This window comes from Varroa destructor, unplaced genomic scaffold (genome assembly GCF_002443255.2).
Source record: "Varroa destructor unplaced genomic scaffold, Vdes_3.0 BEIS01000001.1, whole genome shotgun sequence".
Taxonomy (NCBI): domain Eukaryota; kingdom Metazoa; phylum Arthropoda; class Arachnida; order Mesostigmata; family Varroidae; genus Varroa; species Varroa destructor.
Window position 1 is genome coordinate 73,987,928 of NW_019211454.1, and position 15,861 is coordinate 74,003,788.

Below are 15,861 nucleotides of genomic sequence, written 5' to 3' on the forward strand. Positions count from 1 at the left end.
TAAAATCTGTCGCTAAGAAGCCTAAGAGCATCTGTTAATACACGTTTATTTGTAAAACAAAATGAATGTACCATACATGTAACGAGAACGATTTTTTTCAATCCTCACAATTGGACTGCCTGCTTGATTGCGGGGTAATTAGGTAATGTAAGCAAAAAAGCATACCAATTTTTTGCGAGTCCCCTTTTCAGAACGAGGTATTGTACATGCAGAAATATCCAGACAAACTTCTGTCCTTCGTCGTTATCTTATTGTAGACCCTTACACAAGAATATCACAGTACATGGGCCGCCAATTTTATTAGGTATATAATCCTTTATATACATTTATAGAAACATCTCCAATTTTGATATTTTAATTTATTTCCAATTGACTACCGAACCAAATACAAATCACGCCGTCAACTGGGCTTATCTTTCTTAGCAGACCAGATTTTTTTAGATTTTTTTGAATTCCATATGATCAACGTGGTGGAAAAAAGTGCTGTCACTTCAGATATAGCATTATCCTGAAATTTGTAGAACACATTTTTGTAAAGACAACCAACGTATTGAGGATTCACAATTCAACACGTTTTAACCGCTGGAGGCGGGATTAAAGCGTCAGGTTTTTTAAGGCGCATTATCGTTCACATACGATGATAGGCTTGGTAGTATTGTAAAAATCGTTTTAAGTAAAAAAAAAGTCAATTCTTAGCTTCTTTGCAACGTACGATTATCGTTTTGGTGAAAGATGTGGTGCAATATAACCTGAGCCAGCTTAGGTCACATTACAAATACTGTCATACTTATGTCACTTTGTTTTTTCCTGTTAAATTTTACGCTGACATCGATTAATTTCGATCTTAACATTTTATAGAGCGGAATCCCCCTTTCTGTTATTACTACCAATAATCTGCCTGCCTGTATTGTGTCTTATTACAACCAATAATAGCAACTAAATGTTTATGCAGAGTAATCGTTCCTTCTCTTACTATCTAACCACGAATTCATAATCACTCGTTTCTTGAACGCTTTGATTACGTATTTGTTGCATGTAATTGTAATGGTCTGATCGGCTTTTGAGAAGGAACAATGCAGTTTAGCCAACCCTCGAATATAAGCCACCTGCTCGCCTACCCAGTACCCAGAATTTCAAATCATTATTTTTCGTTGTGAATTGATTTCAGCTGAACTGCTCGTACTAATTGCCATTTTACTGGGCAAATGGCCTCAGAAAGGAACATAGGAAAACACAGCCGTGTGCTGATGATATTGTTATTTCAGAACAGGACATTATGGTTGGTTTGTTTTTTAGCACCTATATCAAAACATCACGCATACTTGGCGGCTATCATCAATCAATCCCTCTCCTTTGTTGATTGGTAATGGCATAGAACAATGTTTTAAGCTGCTGCTGATTACCGTCATTATATCGTACGAGTTGTAGAAAATATTAGTCGCTAGTTAGCGCTAGTGACATTCTTGCAACACCTCGTTCATGACGGCGTTACTGAGCTAGTTTTTTGTTACAAAACGTGCTCGGTTTGCCATTAAAGCGAGATATGGCAACTCCGCTGGCTACCATAGTCGTTTGCTTTTTTGTTTCTACTTTTTGGTGTTGTTTTTTTTTGGATGTGCACCAAGTCGCTGATCTCAAAACGGATGCATCATGAGCGTGTTGCACTTAGCACGGTACTATATGCACTCATCAAAAGGCAGAGGGGTAGTGTTTATGAGCGACATTTGTTACGTACGCCAACATCGGCTCACATGTATGCTATGAGATCGTTGCATCGTAATCCTTATTTGTATGCTGACCGTGCTAGCTAGCCACTCTGCACCCCATGCATCTTCATGATCTTCATTTCATTGACTTAATAGGCGAAGAAGGGCTTTGTACCACCATTGGTTTCTCGAGATGAAAATATCCGACCCATACGTGTATGCTTGTTTGGCCGTTTTCTCAGGTTGAGGAAAGCGCTATTGGCATTATGTGCTTCTTTCCAGTAGTTTCATTTCTTTGTTGTTGCCATTCATCGTCGGGTTTGTTTAACCTCATCCTCCGGCATTCTTCGGTAGCGCCTCGTTATTGCTGCGACCCGAATCGCCGTCAACCCCAACAACGACAGTAGCGCCAGCCGTAGTAATAGAAGCACTGGGAAGAGCAAGTGAAGGAGATGCTGGTGTCCTAATTTCATTTGAAGATGCCACCACCATGACGTCCGTGCTTTTACTAACAATGCTCACGGGACGAGCAGATGGCACCTTTGTAACGACGTTATCAATGTCGATCAGTTTAACACCTGAAACATATGAAAACATGAATTCGCAAATAGTTATTGTTGAAATAAGCTTAAGTCAAACTCATACGTAAGCGAAGACGATATCGTTTTCTTTATCACATACAAATGAAACAACATCTTACCGATCGCGTCTGCAAGAGTGGCCGCATTTGAAGGGAGATCGCTTTCGGATCTAGCAATAAGCAGTGATACAAGAACTGCACCAGTTTGGAATGTGCCGACTTCGCCTCGAGACCGAAAATTCTTATTTGACCCATCCTGTCTGCCATGTCTTCCAGCAATTCCGTGGTTTGTGGCCCCTCCAATGCCCAAATGGTGGCAACACTCGAGCAGCTGGAAGAGATGCCAGGCTTCTCGATCCTTGCGTTTGGGATATTTGAGTAGAGAAATTTTGCTCGCCTGCCGACGTCAAACGCAAATCGCAAACAAGAAAAAGTCAAATACAAATCGTTTCTGAATTAGTCAACCTCAGCCAGTTCCTTTTCCATCATAAACTTAGACTAACTTACCTCTCCCGGTCCTTGAACTCTCACGTATCTAGAACCTTTTCGCATTTCAACTTCGAGCCATCGCGTCGCATCTCGAGCTTGGGCTACGTTTTTCTTCATTTCATCTAGGTGGCTTACAACTAGGAGAACATACGAAACAATTCGAAGTTAACAGAACTCAAGCATAAGCAAATGTTTTTTATTACTGAAAGCGATGTCGAGATATAACAAAACGTTCAATAGAAAATCGAAGGAAAAAGAGTAGACAACCTGCTACTAAGACAGTAATATATGAACGCATATGATAAGATTACAATCTCTGACCCTTTTTGCGACAGCTACAAAATTGATCAGAAAAATCCATATCTTCTACTAAAATCGTTTACTAACCACAGGTTGGTACAATCAGCATGCTCCTCTTTTGTAAGGCTATAGTGCGTACAGCAGGCAAGCGTGTGGAAAGCGCTGATGAATCTACGACGACAAAAGGACTCAGTGAGGTTGTCACCAGCAAACCATTAAATCCGACGGCCGTTCCCACACCGTTAGGGCCTCCTCCGCCACAGCGTCTGGAACATATTAAAACTCAATTGGTAAAACTTGCTAAAACGGCGATGCTTAACTGGGCCTAACTGGCTAAGCTCAAGACAAGGCCATTATGTTCACGGTACATACTAATGCAATGTGTCTTATTTTAAGACAAAGACAGCCTTCATAAAACGCTCACAGAAGGAATATATTATGGATTTTACTGATATTATTTGCTCGCACTTACCCATACTGGGTGATGTTTTCACCCGTAGTAATTCCATTTAAATCCGTCATTGGTGAGGAACCTTTTCTTTTTGCCGATCCTTCAAGCCTTTCTTCGAGACCTTCAACTTCGTGTCTCAGCCACGCGTGAGCCATCGATTTCATCATTACTTGTTGTTTCTCAGTGTCACCCGCGCCGCGTTCGCCGCGATTTCCTCGAGCATTATTCCCCCGTCCATTGCGCCCTCGTGGATTTTGCCGCCCGGCCCCACCTGTTCCTGATGCTGTTGGCGCTAAGGGCGTAGCTTCTTTCTGTAGTACGGAAAGAGTACGTTTTATGACTACTTATTAATAACTTTCAGTTAATAAACAAATTTGCTTAGTGATAACAAATACACTCAGTGATCCAGTATTGCCGTACTCCAATCCATCAAGTAGTAAGGTATGTTCAAATAAGGTACAAAATTAAAGGCATATAACGAATTTTGCTTTTTCTAACAACGCGCCATATGAATTAAATTCGTATCCAGCAGCACCTGAATTAGGCTACTGTATATATATTGACCAATGAGCAAGAAAAAAACAAACTATTATTTTGAATAAATTTGGAAGCATACATTTGTTTAATAAGCCGATAATGGAGCCTTCATTGTTAAAAGTCCCTCTTTAACCAGGCAAGTATTTAACTAGCCTAAGATACTAGGTAAAAATTATTGCGAGATAGCTATATCTGATAGCTGTACTATAGGAAAGGAAGATCAACGTTCAACCGACGAAGCTTACGCAAGCGAAAAATAATTTACATACGTTCAATGGATTTAGTTTATTTTTAATGAAATTTGAGTTCCCTCGCCTACTAGATAAATAAAATCATGCGCCGACCACCTGTTGCGCGAACCTTTCCGTTTGCTGTATAGTCTTGTTGTTCTCTCTCTCTCTCCACCTGTGCCTGGATTGTGATTACAGACGACCCTTTCCGCTGGCCAACGACAGATCGTCATAACAAACATGGCGCCCATAAGCAGCAACGGCAAAGGACGACGCTTGTCAGCTGACTAACCACGGCAATCTGTTCAACAACGCCACGCTCGCATCGTCGCCATCAACGGCAACATTTGCGACCGCTTTTAGCAGCATCAAGCGTGAATACTCATCGATACATAGCGACCGGGCGGCAGCCATGAAAATATCACTAGCATCGATGACTTCATATCAGCAAGTCACTTCCAATAGGCCGAAAAAACACTAAGTGCGCTTACTCTGTGCACTTTGGCCATAACTATACAAGACTGGTGGAATTTATTGTCGGGCAGAGCAACGTGGAAATCGTTTTTATTGTCGTTCCCATGTAATTTCTAGAGGCGTGCGTCAACCACCGCTGCAACAGTGTGCTCGGTGTGATTGCTTGTCTGTTTTTTCTGCAGCACTGGTCATACGAATCCATACTGAGCATAGGTTCGTTGGTCCTATACTGATTGGTGGTGTGACTGGTGGCAGGAAAAGATTGCTACAGAGATAATATTGTTGCAGTAATTGGAAGAGTCTCGATTTGGACGAACCAGTGTGTACTACGTAAACTTGAGATATACATGCGCAATCCAGTCGTGTACGATTGTTAGAGGAGTGTCCATAGAAGCAACAGCTGAGTAGATAGGAAAGGTTAATAGCTTACCAGAACGCCTTGCAAGATGGCCTCATTTTCATTATTATCACCATCGACAATAACCGAACATGAAGTGGCCCTCGATGATCTGCTGATTCGTTCAATAGAGAAACTGGACTCGATAATCGCGCTTCGAAATGACCTGAACCAGTATATGGAGACTGGAATGATTGATTTGGCGAGAGCCAGATACGCTACAAATGGACCAAGGTGCAGATAATTATCTCACCTGCATTTCGTTATCTTTATGAAGGATGTGTAGTCATGTTATTAGCTTTTTACCCGAGAAATTAATAATTCTCTTTTACTTTTGTTGCGATCGATATGAATACTGAATATCATATGTTTAATATATAACCATTTTTTTTTACAGTTAACACATTAATCACTCGATTCCTTTTAGGTCGGCTATTTCGTCCCTTTCGTTCAATCTGGCGCATATGGAGGCGACGAAGCGGGTAAGCCTTGAAACGGTATCCACCCCAGAGCAAAACCTTACTGGCAAAGTTTTCCGTGAGGACTTGACGAGGTTTCATCTAGAAACTGCCAATAAAGCGTACTCAATAAAAAGCCAGACAGAGTCAAGAACACACAACGAACGGAACTACTCGTCTGACATAAAAGATAAAAATGGATGGCACAACGGTCAGGAGGAGGTTGATCCAGAAAGCAATGAAAATGCTCAACTTCGACAACGACAGGTAAACACTAGAATTTTCATCTAATTCAATAGCTTGTTTTTTAAAGCTATTGATTGTAAAGCTGATTTCAACTTGTTTCTTGATTTCCACTTGTTTCTAGAAAACAATGAAATCAATGGGCCCCATTCACTTATTTAGGACAATTCAGCGTTAAAATGGGTCTTGGGGTCTTGATATTTCCATAGGTGCCGTCTTTGGGTAGCATAGGTTCGATGGAACGAGACTCCCTTGAGTGCTCTGATCCGGGTACGCCAGCTCGCTCGTCGCTTGAGACAACAGCCAGCGACGCCACTGATGTCGATAGACTAAATGGAAACATAGCTAGAGGTTCATCTATTTCCGGCTATTCATCTGATCATCGTGCCAGTTCAAACAGCAGTACCGCCGAAAACCGGACACCTAGCGATCCATTACGTTGGTTTGGCGTTCTTGTAAGTAACTTCCTATGCTAATACTAGTGCATACACGGTTTACTTCTATGGCTTCCATCATATATTACAAATGTAGAACGAGATACTAAATTATTAGCGTTGCTTTTTTAATACGTTACAGATACCCAGTTCTTTGCGCACCTCGAAGCAGTGTTTCGATCGAGCACTTGAAATTCTCGCGGAGGTAGCAACTCAACAAAACGAATTAGCTCATCTTCTGGATGCATTCCAACGCCTACAGAAGCTTGAAGGCGAGAAAAAATATCTAAACACCTCCGCAAAACTTACCACACTGTGAGAAAACATGTTTTTCACTGTCTCCTTTTGAGAAACCCCTAGCAACCGTTAATGGACGCCACAATATTTGTATCAGCTACACTTCAAGTTTACCAATCGCACAGTATATTATTAAAGCAAAGTGGGCTCGAGAAGTCTAGTGGCATTTTATCGATATTATATATCCAGTACCGTTAGGATCTACAGAGTATCTACGTGTTTTTAAAACGGATGTATATTACTGATTGTACTTTATAATAGAAATTACGTTTAAAACTAACACTTCGTCGGTAATAAACAATTAATAAGCTTGGTTGCGGAGAACGTTACTGTAAGCATTTCAACAATATCGACCATCGCAGACGGTGGATACCACAACAGAGTAACGTACTGATGTGATTTGTTTCCACAAGTGAACGGCGTTTGCAACATGTACGCGGAAACCCAGTTATAAGAGTTAATAAAAGAATATATATACCGATAAAATATACCGACGCATTATTTCTTCGGCTGGAGTTAAATCCCATCTTAGCTACCGTTTTAGATGTTAAGAGGTTAATTGAGTCTAAACAAAAAAAAACAGCAAATGACTATGCTAAAATACTATGATTGTGATTAGTCGTTAATTTTTCTCAGACCCTAAACTATTTTAAACCCTAAATTAAAAATATAGTTAAATATAGTAAAAAGGTAAAAAATTAATATAGTTAGCAATCCAACTTACCGAAATACATTCTGAAATTTTTTCTTGCAGTGTTTGTTCAAAGGTTATCTTCTCTCCTTTGACTACAGTGGCACCCACCAACTGTTCACAAATATCGGCCGCTCGGTCCGCGATCAAGAACATTCTGTTGTGACGAATAATTGATTATTCAAATTGGTAAAGATCAAGGCAGATACTGGCGGAAAAGCTGCTTAATAGTGATAAAAATTTTATTGTAATTTTTTTTAAGTTTTTCGTCACTACTAAGGAAATATGAAATCACTCATGGCTGATTTGAATTCCTACATTGACATTAATCCATGCTGTTACCCTCCTCTTCGCGAAAAGCGAATGTAAACCCCATGGATAACAAACCTATAGACGGCTCGTTGGCCCGCAGTTGCAAGACTTGATCGTTCCTCCCAGCTGAGTATCCAATCATACTCAACCTGGATCAGTTCAGCATTTTCTTCTGACTTTTTGCAGATTGCTGATGTCCTTAAAGCTGGGGAAGCCTTTAGCGAGAAATGAATATCCTCTGGAAGAATAAACTCCTTTCTATATGAATCCTTTGTATCGGTTGTGAGTGTCGTCTCGTTGCTACCGTCTGATTTTCTTACAGCGTTTTGGGCGGATAGTTCGTTGAGTCTATTCCGGACATGCTCGATGGTACTGTCTGCAGGTCATAGGATCAACAAGCTAATGTTATCAGCATGATACGACTACTTGAACATGTAGCACAATATTTATTAAGTATTATTTCTACTATTAAAAACGAAGCAGACTATTACATATTTTACTCTAGAAAATGACAACTAACCTGATCCATGCATTACTCTATGTTTAAGCACGCACAATAAATTAGCTAGGTCAGCTACGTATTTAAGAACACGTAACGGAAGCCCAGAGGGAGTTTGTCCTTCCTTCTTGCCCTGATCATCTTCACTATTCTTGCCTTTCCGAGCGTCATTTGACAAGAGCACCAACCAATCCAAGAAGAGCTTTGCTGCGGGTAGAAGTTCTTCCGAGGCCACCTGCGGACAGGCCAATTGATTTCAAGTAAGAACTCGTAGCAACAAGCTTTTTTGGATCAACCCTACGAATATTGCACATGTTTGATGGGGACTAACGCCTTACATAACGAAATAACAAGGCAAATTATTAATTAAACGTTAGCACACTGAACAGCTTGACATATTTTTTTTTAATTATTATTATATTAAATAACAGTCCCACATACGTTACTACCACTGAATTCTGAATCGGCCAGTGCTAACCTGTTTGACGAGCTGTCTGCAGCTGAGCGCCTTATCTAGCGTATACAACGGCGACAGACGCGGCGAAGGCAGCTTTCCTCCATTTGCTTTATCTCTACCCCCAGAATCAGATCTTTGGGATGCTCTCCTATCAAACTCGTCGTTAGTGTGTGGATCAAACGTGTCGTCACTCGTTTCGTCCTCAGATTCGTCATCCTCATCCGAACTACTCGACCAACCAGTAGACATCGAATCATCAGAACTTTCACCTGAAAATAAGTACAATAATGTTATTTTACTGGTTATGCACAGTACGTATTTAAATTCACAGGGTTAGATTTGTTGACTCGATGATTCATCGTCACCTCCATCATCCGGTGCCTTGTCCTTTGTTTGACCATTCATTTGCTTCGTTGAGCCGCCGTTAAGCTTAAGCTGTTCTGTTTCTTGCACTTGGCTTTGCAAATCATCGTCGGAATCTGGTTCACCGGTCCGATTTGCATATGGACCGCCGTCACCAGCACCTCGTCCTCCATTATCATCTTCGTCTTCCGAATCACCCTCGCCGAATGCTCTCCTCCGACGAACAATTTTGGGCTTTGATGAAAGGCGTTTAAAGCTCCCCGAGCCGGAATCACCTGACTACCATGTCACATGTGGTTACAGAAAAAAAGCAAAGGGTGGGTTTGATTATCAGGTGACACATGATTAGAGTTACATAAGGGTACGATAATAAATGTTTCGTTATTGTTTGTACAAACTGACTTAGGTCTATGATAAAGGCCAAGCAGCACTTACAGATCCATTTTTCTGACCCGCTGGAATAATGCAATTGTTCTGTTGTCCGTCCATGATGACTAAGGAATGGTTGACTTCGCGTATCTCATTGAAGGGATGTTTCGAGCAGGTACGCAGGCAAAGGCAATGATGCAGTTCCTGAATGAGTCGGCCACCCAACGCAAAGAGTAAATCGCGCACAACTTTCCATGAGGCCGACTAAAAAAGCATAAATTTCACGTAAAAAAAGTGACTTTTCTGAATCATAACTGATCGTAGTGAGTTCAAAATTAATGCGTCGTTGGTATTTGGAGCAGTGAACCATGAAGCTATATAAAGCTTTTGAATGTTCGAGCCTACAGCGTGTTAAATACAAGTACGATTTTGTGACAAACTAAAAACATTTTAATATAATTAAACACTTAAATTCGACTAAGCACTGATGTGATGCCTCTCCATCACAGATAGAGCCTAACAGCTTACCAGTTCCTTTTCGTTTCTTGTCCTGTTATTTCTAGTGAGTTTCCGGTCTAGCGCTAACAGTAGAAGCAATGCGTAGAACTGAGCATCACGACGAAGCGGCTGGTCGTATTGGAGGGACCTTATAACAAACGCTGTCATGGTGGGCTTCGGGACTTCCCCCTGCCACAGTAGTTCCGAGACCGAAAGTAATGCGCGAATACTGTTTTCCCAACCGCCAGTTGGCATACCTCCCTATAATTTAGTACCCAAGACTGTTTCACTCTATTGCATATATTAAGATTCATATTCTTTTGCTCGAATTGCTTTACCTTCGACATAAAATTTGTAACTCAATTACTCACTTTCATGACTAAAGCGGTGCGATTTTTGTCGAATAACAAGTTCAGATTATTCTTCGCGCCTGCAAATGGTTCTGAGCTAAGCAAACATCGAAAATAGAAGTATGTTTCCTTCAAGCCCGCGAGCTCCCCTTTAGTCAGTGTCCCCAACTGATTATAAGGTTGTCCCTGCAACAAACATGCAGAATAACCACGGCATTAGAATGTCTTCTTTTAGTTGGTGGCAGTCCTTACAGTTCACAACGCAAGGGCGATGCTTAACCATTATGGTCAAAACTAAACACATGGTCTGTGCGCATCAGTTGAAAGCCCTAAGAAATTATTTGTATTTGGACAGATGCAAGAACTAGTGCAGCAGATTATCTGCTGCACAGCTGTTCGCTCCACTTACCTGAGATGAGCGAACCAGGACGGCCTGATGATAAAAACGGAATGCCGCCGATCGATGAGGAGAGACACCACTTGTTCCTTGTCCGCATAAATCGTGAAGGTAACGGGCTAAGAGGAATTTTGGAGATAATGAAAACTCGTGTTCTAGCATTATTAATTTAATCACACTAAATTTCAAGCACGACTTATGTTTTCAAGGCGTTTGCAAAAACAAATCTTTTTGGTTACCTTTGGTACTATACATGTGTAAACCTGATTACAATAACTAATGACGTAAACTTAGTTTCAGTTAAAATGGGAGCTGAACTGTTTGTGCAGATTTTTAGTGTATTACGTTATGTAGCAAGTAAATTGATTATTATACGAAATTCTTTCCCTACACAACATACACTTTTCACACTGTGCGGCCATAGTAGTAGCGAAAAATGCATAAAAAATACTTACAGAGGTCGCCAAGCGCAAGAAGACATCGGTAGGCACACTGAAGGGCCCACTCGCGGAGTTCACTATGTTGCTCCACCGGAAATTCGTTTACTCTGCGCCCAATCGTAACATCCCAGCCAACCCGACTGCGAAATATATCATTTAAAATAATAAGCCATTTATTGTTATCGAAATACTGTTTTCTGCAGATTTAACATTTTGTATTTTTGAAAATACGTCATCAGTCGATGACGTAAGTTAATTTTAAATCAAATGATCACAGTGTAAACATGATTACAAAGCAGCCTGTGAAACTTTTCATGGGTGAGCATTCTGATCAACAAAAGTTAATGAAATGGGTATATTTATTCGGCAGTAGCTAACAAACCTGAGAGCGGCGTCAATGATCCCGATGAGTGGGGCGCCGAAGTCAAGTTCCAATCTGGAAAGCACTTGCTGATATGTTCCAAGACCAGAAAGGAGCAGCTGCTCGATTAACCGCTGTTGTAGTGGACTCATCTGGTCCCGCTGTAATATTATCAAGTGTGCAAAATATGCATTTTCTTTTATCTGCATTAACCTAGATAAGAGAGAATTGAGATACTTTACGCGACAAGCCTCCCTCTTAAGTTTTCAACTAAGCACAATTTAATTCCATTAAAATTGTAACATACGAAAAGTTCTTTCTATTAGTAAGTGAAAATTTAGTGCACTAAAAAAAAGGTACCAGCATCCCCGTTCATAGAAATATGACCTACTTTTTCGAACTAAGAACTTTTGTCGATTAACTGTTTTATTAATAAAATTACCTTAGATTTAAAGCGGGCTACAGGCTCATAAAATGCCTTTTTCCAAAGGATATCTTCGGCTTGACGACCAAATTCTAATGGCGAAGAGAACATTAGTTTCTCAGCGTATTCCTTGACGCGCTGTCGTAAAAGAATGTCATCCTGAGAGCTTTCTGCCCGTCGAACCGCGTCGCATAAGGCTCTACAAATTGAAAAGCCACAAAATAAAAATATATGTCAGCTCACTTCATCGTTACAGTTTATTGAACTTATTGTTAGTTTATTGAACTTATTGTTATCGAAATATCAAACTTCTTACTTAAAGCCAAATGAGTAATTTAGAATGTAGTTCATGTCCTTGATACAAAAAACTGGTTTCCTAAATCAGTTTTTTCTAAATGCAGTCATTTCCTAAATGCATACACATTTTGTACAGATCGTTCCTACTATGATTGCAAAGTTCATACCATAAGCCAGCCTACATCAGTTCATAGCAATAAAATAATGAGAACACCGACAACTCATCAAATACCAAATTAATCTAAACGCTTACCCTAGTAGTTCCCGCAGCGGTCAATATAAACTCTATAGTGAGTGTTAAATACACGCAAATGGTGTCTTGGACAACTCGATTATTCAAGCATTTTAAGTAAGATACTTGAATGATAATAACTTTTGTCTCGCGGACGTTAATGGAATAACATGTTTAAAAACACGGCAGAACCCTTCCAAAAGCGCGCAATTTATAGTATAGATTTCTACATGGACTTAACATTGATGAACAATTTGGATGCATTTTTTTCAATAGAGCAAGCATAGTCTTAAACCAACCATTTGTGATTGGCGCAAAAAGCACTTTAATTCTTCTGCAAAAAAAAATGCATGAATGGATTTGGTTTCTGCCCTAGCTTATGCTTTTTTAAGCGTGTTTTGTTTAAGAGTCCAGGTTGTGTAAAAATTTTGAGCTTCTTTGTCTGCGATAGTAAGTAACCTTTGAGACGGTAAACAAGAAATAAGACCAAAGTTTAAACGAAACTTTGTCATAACACCCTAGTAAGCTTCGAATTTCTAAATCTCAAAGTAGTTCGATGCCTTTTTTCTATTCAACTCATACGTGAGTTATTGCAGGCCAATAGTAACTCTTATAATCATGAGATATACGTATGCTGCTGACTCACGTTTTTTTTTTAGAAACGATTTAACCATTCATCAATGTAAAGTAACAAAACCTTTATCTTAAAGGCTAAATTATGTTGAAACACTTTGTCTATAATGAAATTTTTCTTGCACTCTTCTGCTGTACTTAATAATAGTCAACACCCCTAAACTGAATCCACGGATAAAAATCGACTTCAGCAGTCTCTACTAATTGCCAAAAGTGATAAAGACTACTTCCGTCGTTTTACGGTATTATTTATTAGTCGAGTCGTGGAACGCGTTTCACAGATTACTCGTACCTACCACGCGAATGAACAAAACATTTTTGTGTACCTTAAATGCTTTTTTGATATGTCGCCGGCCTCCATCGTTGAAGTACATTAAGAGATTATCAGAAACGAACGTCTCGAACTCTATCTTTTAACTTTGGTCTCACGTGGACAAATTGCCTCTCCACTATTAAGCACAATTGATTCACATAAAAACAGCCTGTTTGGGACGCTTTGAGGATGGCTACATAGTTTTTTCAGCGCACCGTCGATTGTTTAATATATTGAAGGCGATGCCACTGCACATTTGTATTTTCTCTGTTATCGCTGTATGGGTAGCTGCTGCGCACTGTTCGAACAGCCAGCCCTGAACGAACTTCTGGTACCACACTATCACTACCGAACCACCGAACGCAAAACGAATTTGTTGTTTTTCAACAGTCAGCTGAGCGCAAGATACGATGAGCGCTCACGACTAAAGCGCCACTGGCAGAGAAAAACTATTGGCGCGCTATTTTGAATTCTGCGCAGAAAAGGCAGCTAACAAGCAACATCGAACCTACGCCATGAACGTCAACGACCACAAAAATTGGTAAATCAGAATCTGCGAGAAAACGACGGTTAGCAGGAATCGCGGCTTACGATTCCTGCTACCGCTGCGGGTGGTCACTCATTTTGTAATAAAACTCCTGTAATTGGGATGCTAATTATAAAGTGCGCTGTAGAGTAGAAATCAGTCGAAAATACTTAACGTTAGGGGATCGTACTTTCAAAGTAGGAGTTCAAGCTAGAAGGGTTACCTGTTGGGTTAAATTTTATGTAATTTAAGCCAGGAACGTGTAAAAATGATACAGTCAGCTACAGTTTCTAACCAGTTTCAATAAGCGTTCCACATAAAAATACCTCGTGACGGCTTTTAAAATCCTATCTTTGCGCTCTAGAACATTTAGTTTCTCATTAATTAAACCTATTTGTAATTATCCATCCAAGGATGGTCTTGCACTCTAGAAGGTAACATTTTTCGTACTTAATTTCAATGTTACTATTTATCTAAGTGCAATTTGACGAAGCTTCCAAGGATCATTCATCGACTTAAAACAAGTATTTTCTTTGATCGAGCCTGACTTGTCTCTACCCATATAGAATGCTTGCTCAGAAGAAAGAATTCAGCGGAGATGCATCTGTTTGTAGAAGTTAAGCTAGCTCTTCTATCTTAGAACCATTTCGGTAGACTAGAATGACGACCTTTAGTATGTGCTAGAGGTAGAACCTATTTCAGTAAGCCACTGATGATAGCTAATGCACCCCCTTCCTGTTGTGTTACCCGTTCATCGACCAGACACACTAATGGTAGAAAGCAGCGACTAGAACCAGCATAGATAGTCTGACATTGAACTGTCCATCTCTACGTGCGCAGTAAAACTAACGGAAGCTCCGAAGCACAAATCGGGACGAAAATTCAAGCTCAGTAGTTGCCACAAGTGATCTGACTGCATATTATAACGTAGCTAGTCATTGATTTTGCAAGTCAGCTACGATGAGCACCGTAGTACCGCGAATGAGCAAAAATGTATGGCTTGCAAGGGACTGTTTTGTATACATTCCGTAAGATCAAGTTCCCCAACGAGCGAAAAAAATAACGGGAGCCAAACAAGGGCACTGCGAAGCAGCCGACGACCTTTGTCCATACACGCGGCGATCCAGGCACCGGCCAGGCGAACTACCCAGTTTTAGCTGGCAGCCAAGACTCACTTTGGCCCACGCCTCAGCAGAGGCCGCTGATATCATCGAAGCGCACGGGACACGGTCGGGCGCGCGGCGACGGCGACGGCGGCGGTGGCGGCGACTGCTGCTGCTCCACCCGAATCTTTTTGTTTTCCACCTCTCAAGCCAACCATCAACAGTAACGATCGATACAAGCAACGGTCGAACGGACCTTCACAGCCTACATATCCTGTAGCTTACCCCCGTACGCCCTGTCTCGGTCTTACCGTACCCACCCAGAGCACACTCGCTAGCACTACCCAGCCATTATACTAGCGACTGTCACTGAAGTGCAACGGTAGTAGCGAGTGCTTTTCTTACTCCTACTACCAGTAATCTTACAACTAATACTTCCATCTTCGGAAGCAGGCGTCCTCCTTGCGTCGTCGTCGTCGTCGTCGTCGTTGTATGAGCGTGTGTCTGTGCGTACGTATGGCAACCGGCATTGTTGTGTATCGCTAACTTTTGACGAACGATATACCGTTACCGCCAGCGCTGCACAATGTGCGGGGCAACAAGGGGTCAACAACGAGAAAGCGCGAAAAACGAATGTAGCAAATAGGGACAACTGAAGTTACTGTTAGGTGAATAAACGCGTGCGAAAAATATAAAGTTGATCTGACGTAGAAATAAAAAAGGAGAGTCCCGCAAAGGGGATGAAGGTATTGCCTGAAGTAAAAGGTAAAAACGCACCACCATCCTTTCATCCAACATTAATCTTTCTGTTGACCAAGCAATTGACAAAAAAACTAAAGAGAAATCGAACCAACTAACCAAAAAGTCAAGCAACGAAACAAGAAAATAAGTCGACAAGAAGAAACCGACTTGAACTTTGCTTGTTTATCGTCCTATGGTGTACTTGAGATTTTCAGTAAGTTTCTGTACAGGTTGCCATTGTCTGGATATATATATATAT

At 40.8% G+C, this 15,861-nt stretch overlaps 2 protein-coding genes across 3 annotated transcripts; one reads left to right on the top strand and one right to left on the bottom strand.

Annotated features, from left to right (window-relative positions):
• Positions 1-29: 29 nt before the first annotated feature.
• LOC111254553 (uncharacterized) lies at positions 30-13,616 on the bottom strand. Of its 2 annotated transcripts, none has more exons than XM_022815516.2 (18): positions 13,246-13,616; positions 11,776-11,956; positions 11,355-11,494; positions 10,988-11,112; positions 10,545-10,651; positions 10,157-10,321; positions 9,816-10,046; positions 9,354-9,491; positions 8,921-9,197; positions 8,577-8,824; positions 8,120-8,333; positions 7,675-7,975; positions 7,321-7,444; positions 3,548-3,837; positions 3,163-3,341; positions 2,794-2,912; positions 2,407-2,683; positions 30-2,284 (listed from the first exon to the last, which is right to left on the bottom strand). In XM_022815516.2, the coding sequence occupies exons 1-18, from the start codon at positions 13,278-13,280 to the stop codon at positions 2,037-2,039; spliced, it is 3,399 nt and encodes a 1,132-aa protein (XP_022671251.1). In that variant the 5' UTR covers positions 13,281-13,616; the 3' UTR covers positions 30-2,036. The 2 variants fall into 2 exon arrangements, with proteins under 2 accessions (XP_022671251.1, XP_022671243.1); XM_022815508.2 differs by having other exon boundaries at positions 9,354-9,551; positions 13,246-13,615.
• On the top strand, positions 4,524-7,084 carry LOC111254561 (uncharacterized). Its single transcript, XM_022815525.2, has 4 exons — positions 4,524-5,398; positions 5,592-5,889; positions 6,075-6,320; positions 6,442-7,084. Exons 1-4 carry the CDS (start codon positions 5,214-5,216, stop codon positions 6,616-6,618), a joined length of 906 nt encoding a protein of 301 aa, XP_022671260.1. The 5' UTR covers positions 4,524-5,213; the 3' UTR covers positions 6,619-7,084.
• Positions 13,617-15,861: the final 2,245 nt, after the last annotated feature.

What these genes read in the sequence shown, in the direction of transcription:
- LOC111254561 (XM_022815525.2), top strand. Translation starts at nt 5,214, where the DNA reads ATGGCCTCATTTTCATTATTATCACCATCGACAATAACCGAACATGAA. An exon ending in TACGCTACAAATGGACCAAG is followed by an intron (nt 5,399 to 5,591) that starts GTGCAGATAATT and finishes GATTCCTTTTAG; the next exon opens with GTCGGCTATTTCGTCCCTTT. An exon ending in TACGTTGGTTTGGCGTTCTT is followed by an intron (nt 6,321 to 6,441) that starts GTAAGTAACTTC and finishes AATACGTTACAG; the next exon opens with ATACCCAGTTCTTTGCGCAC.
- LOC111254553 (XM_022815508.2), bottom strand. Translation starts at nt 13,280, where the DNA reads ATGGAGGCCGGCGACATATCAAAAAAGCATTTAAG. An exon ending in TCCTGGTTCGCTCATCTCAG is followed by an intron (nt 10,322 to 10,544) that starts GTAAGTGGAGCG and finishes TGTTTGTTGCAG; the next exon opens with GGACAACCTTATAATCAGTT. An exon ending in AAATTTCAGAATGTATTTCG is followed by an intron (nt 3,838 to 7,320) that starts GTAAGTTGGATT and finishes TCCGTACTACAG; the next exon opens with AAAGAAGCTACGCCCTTAGC.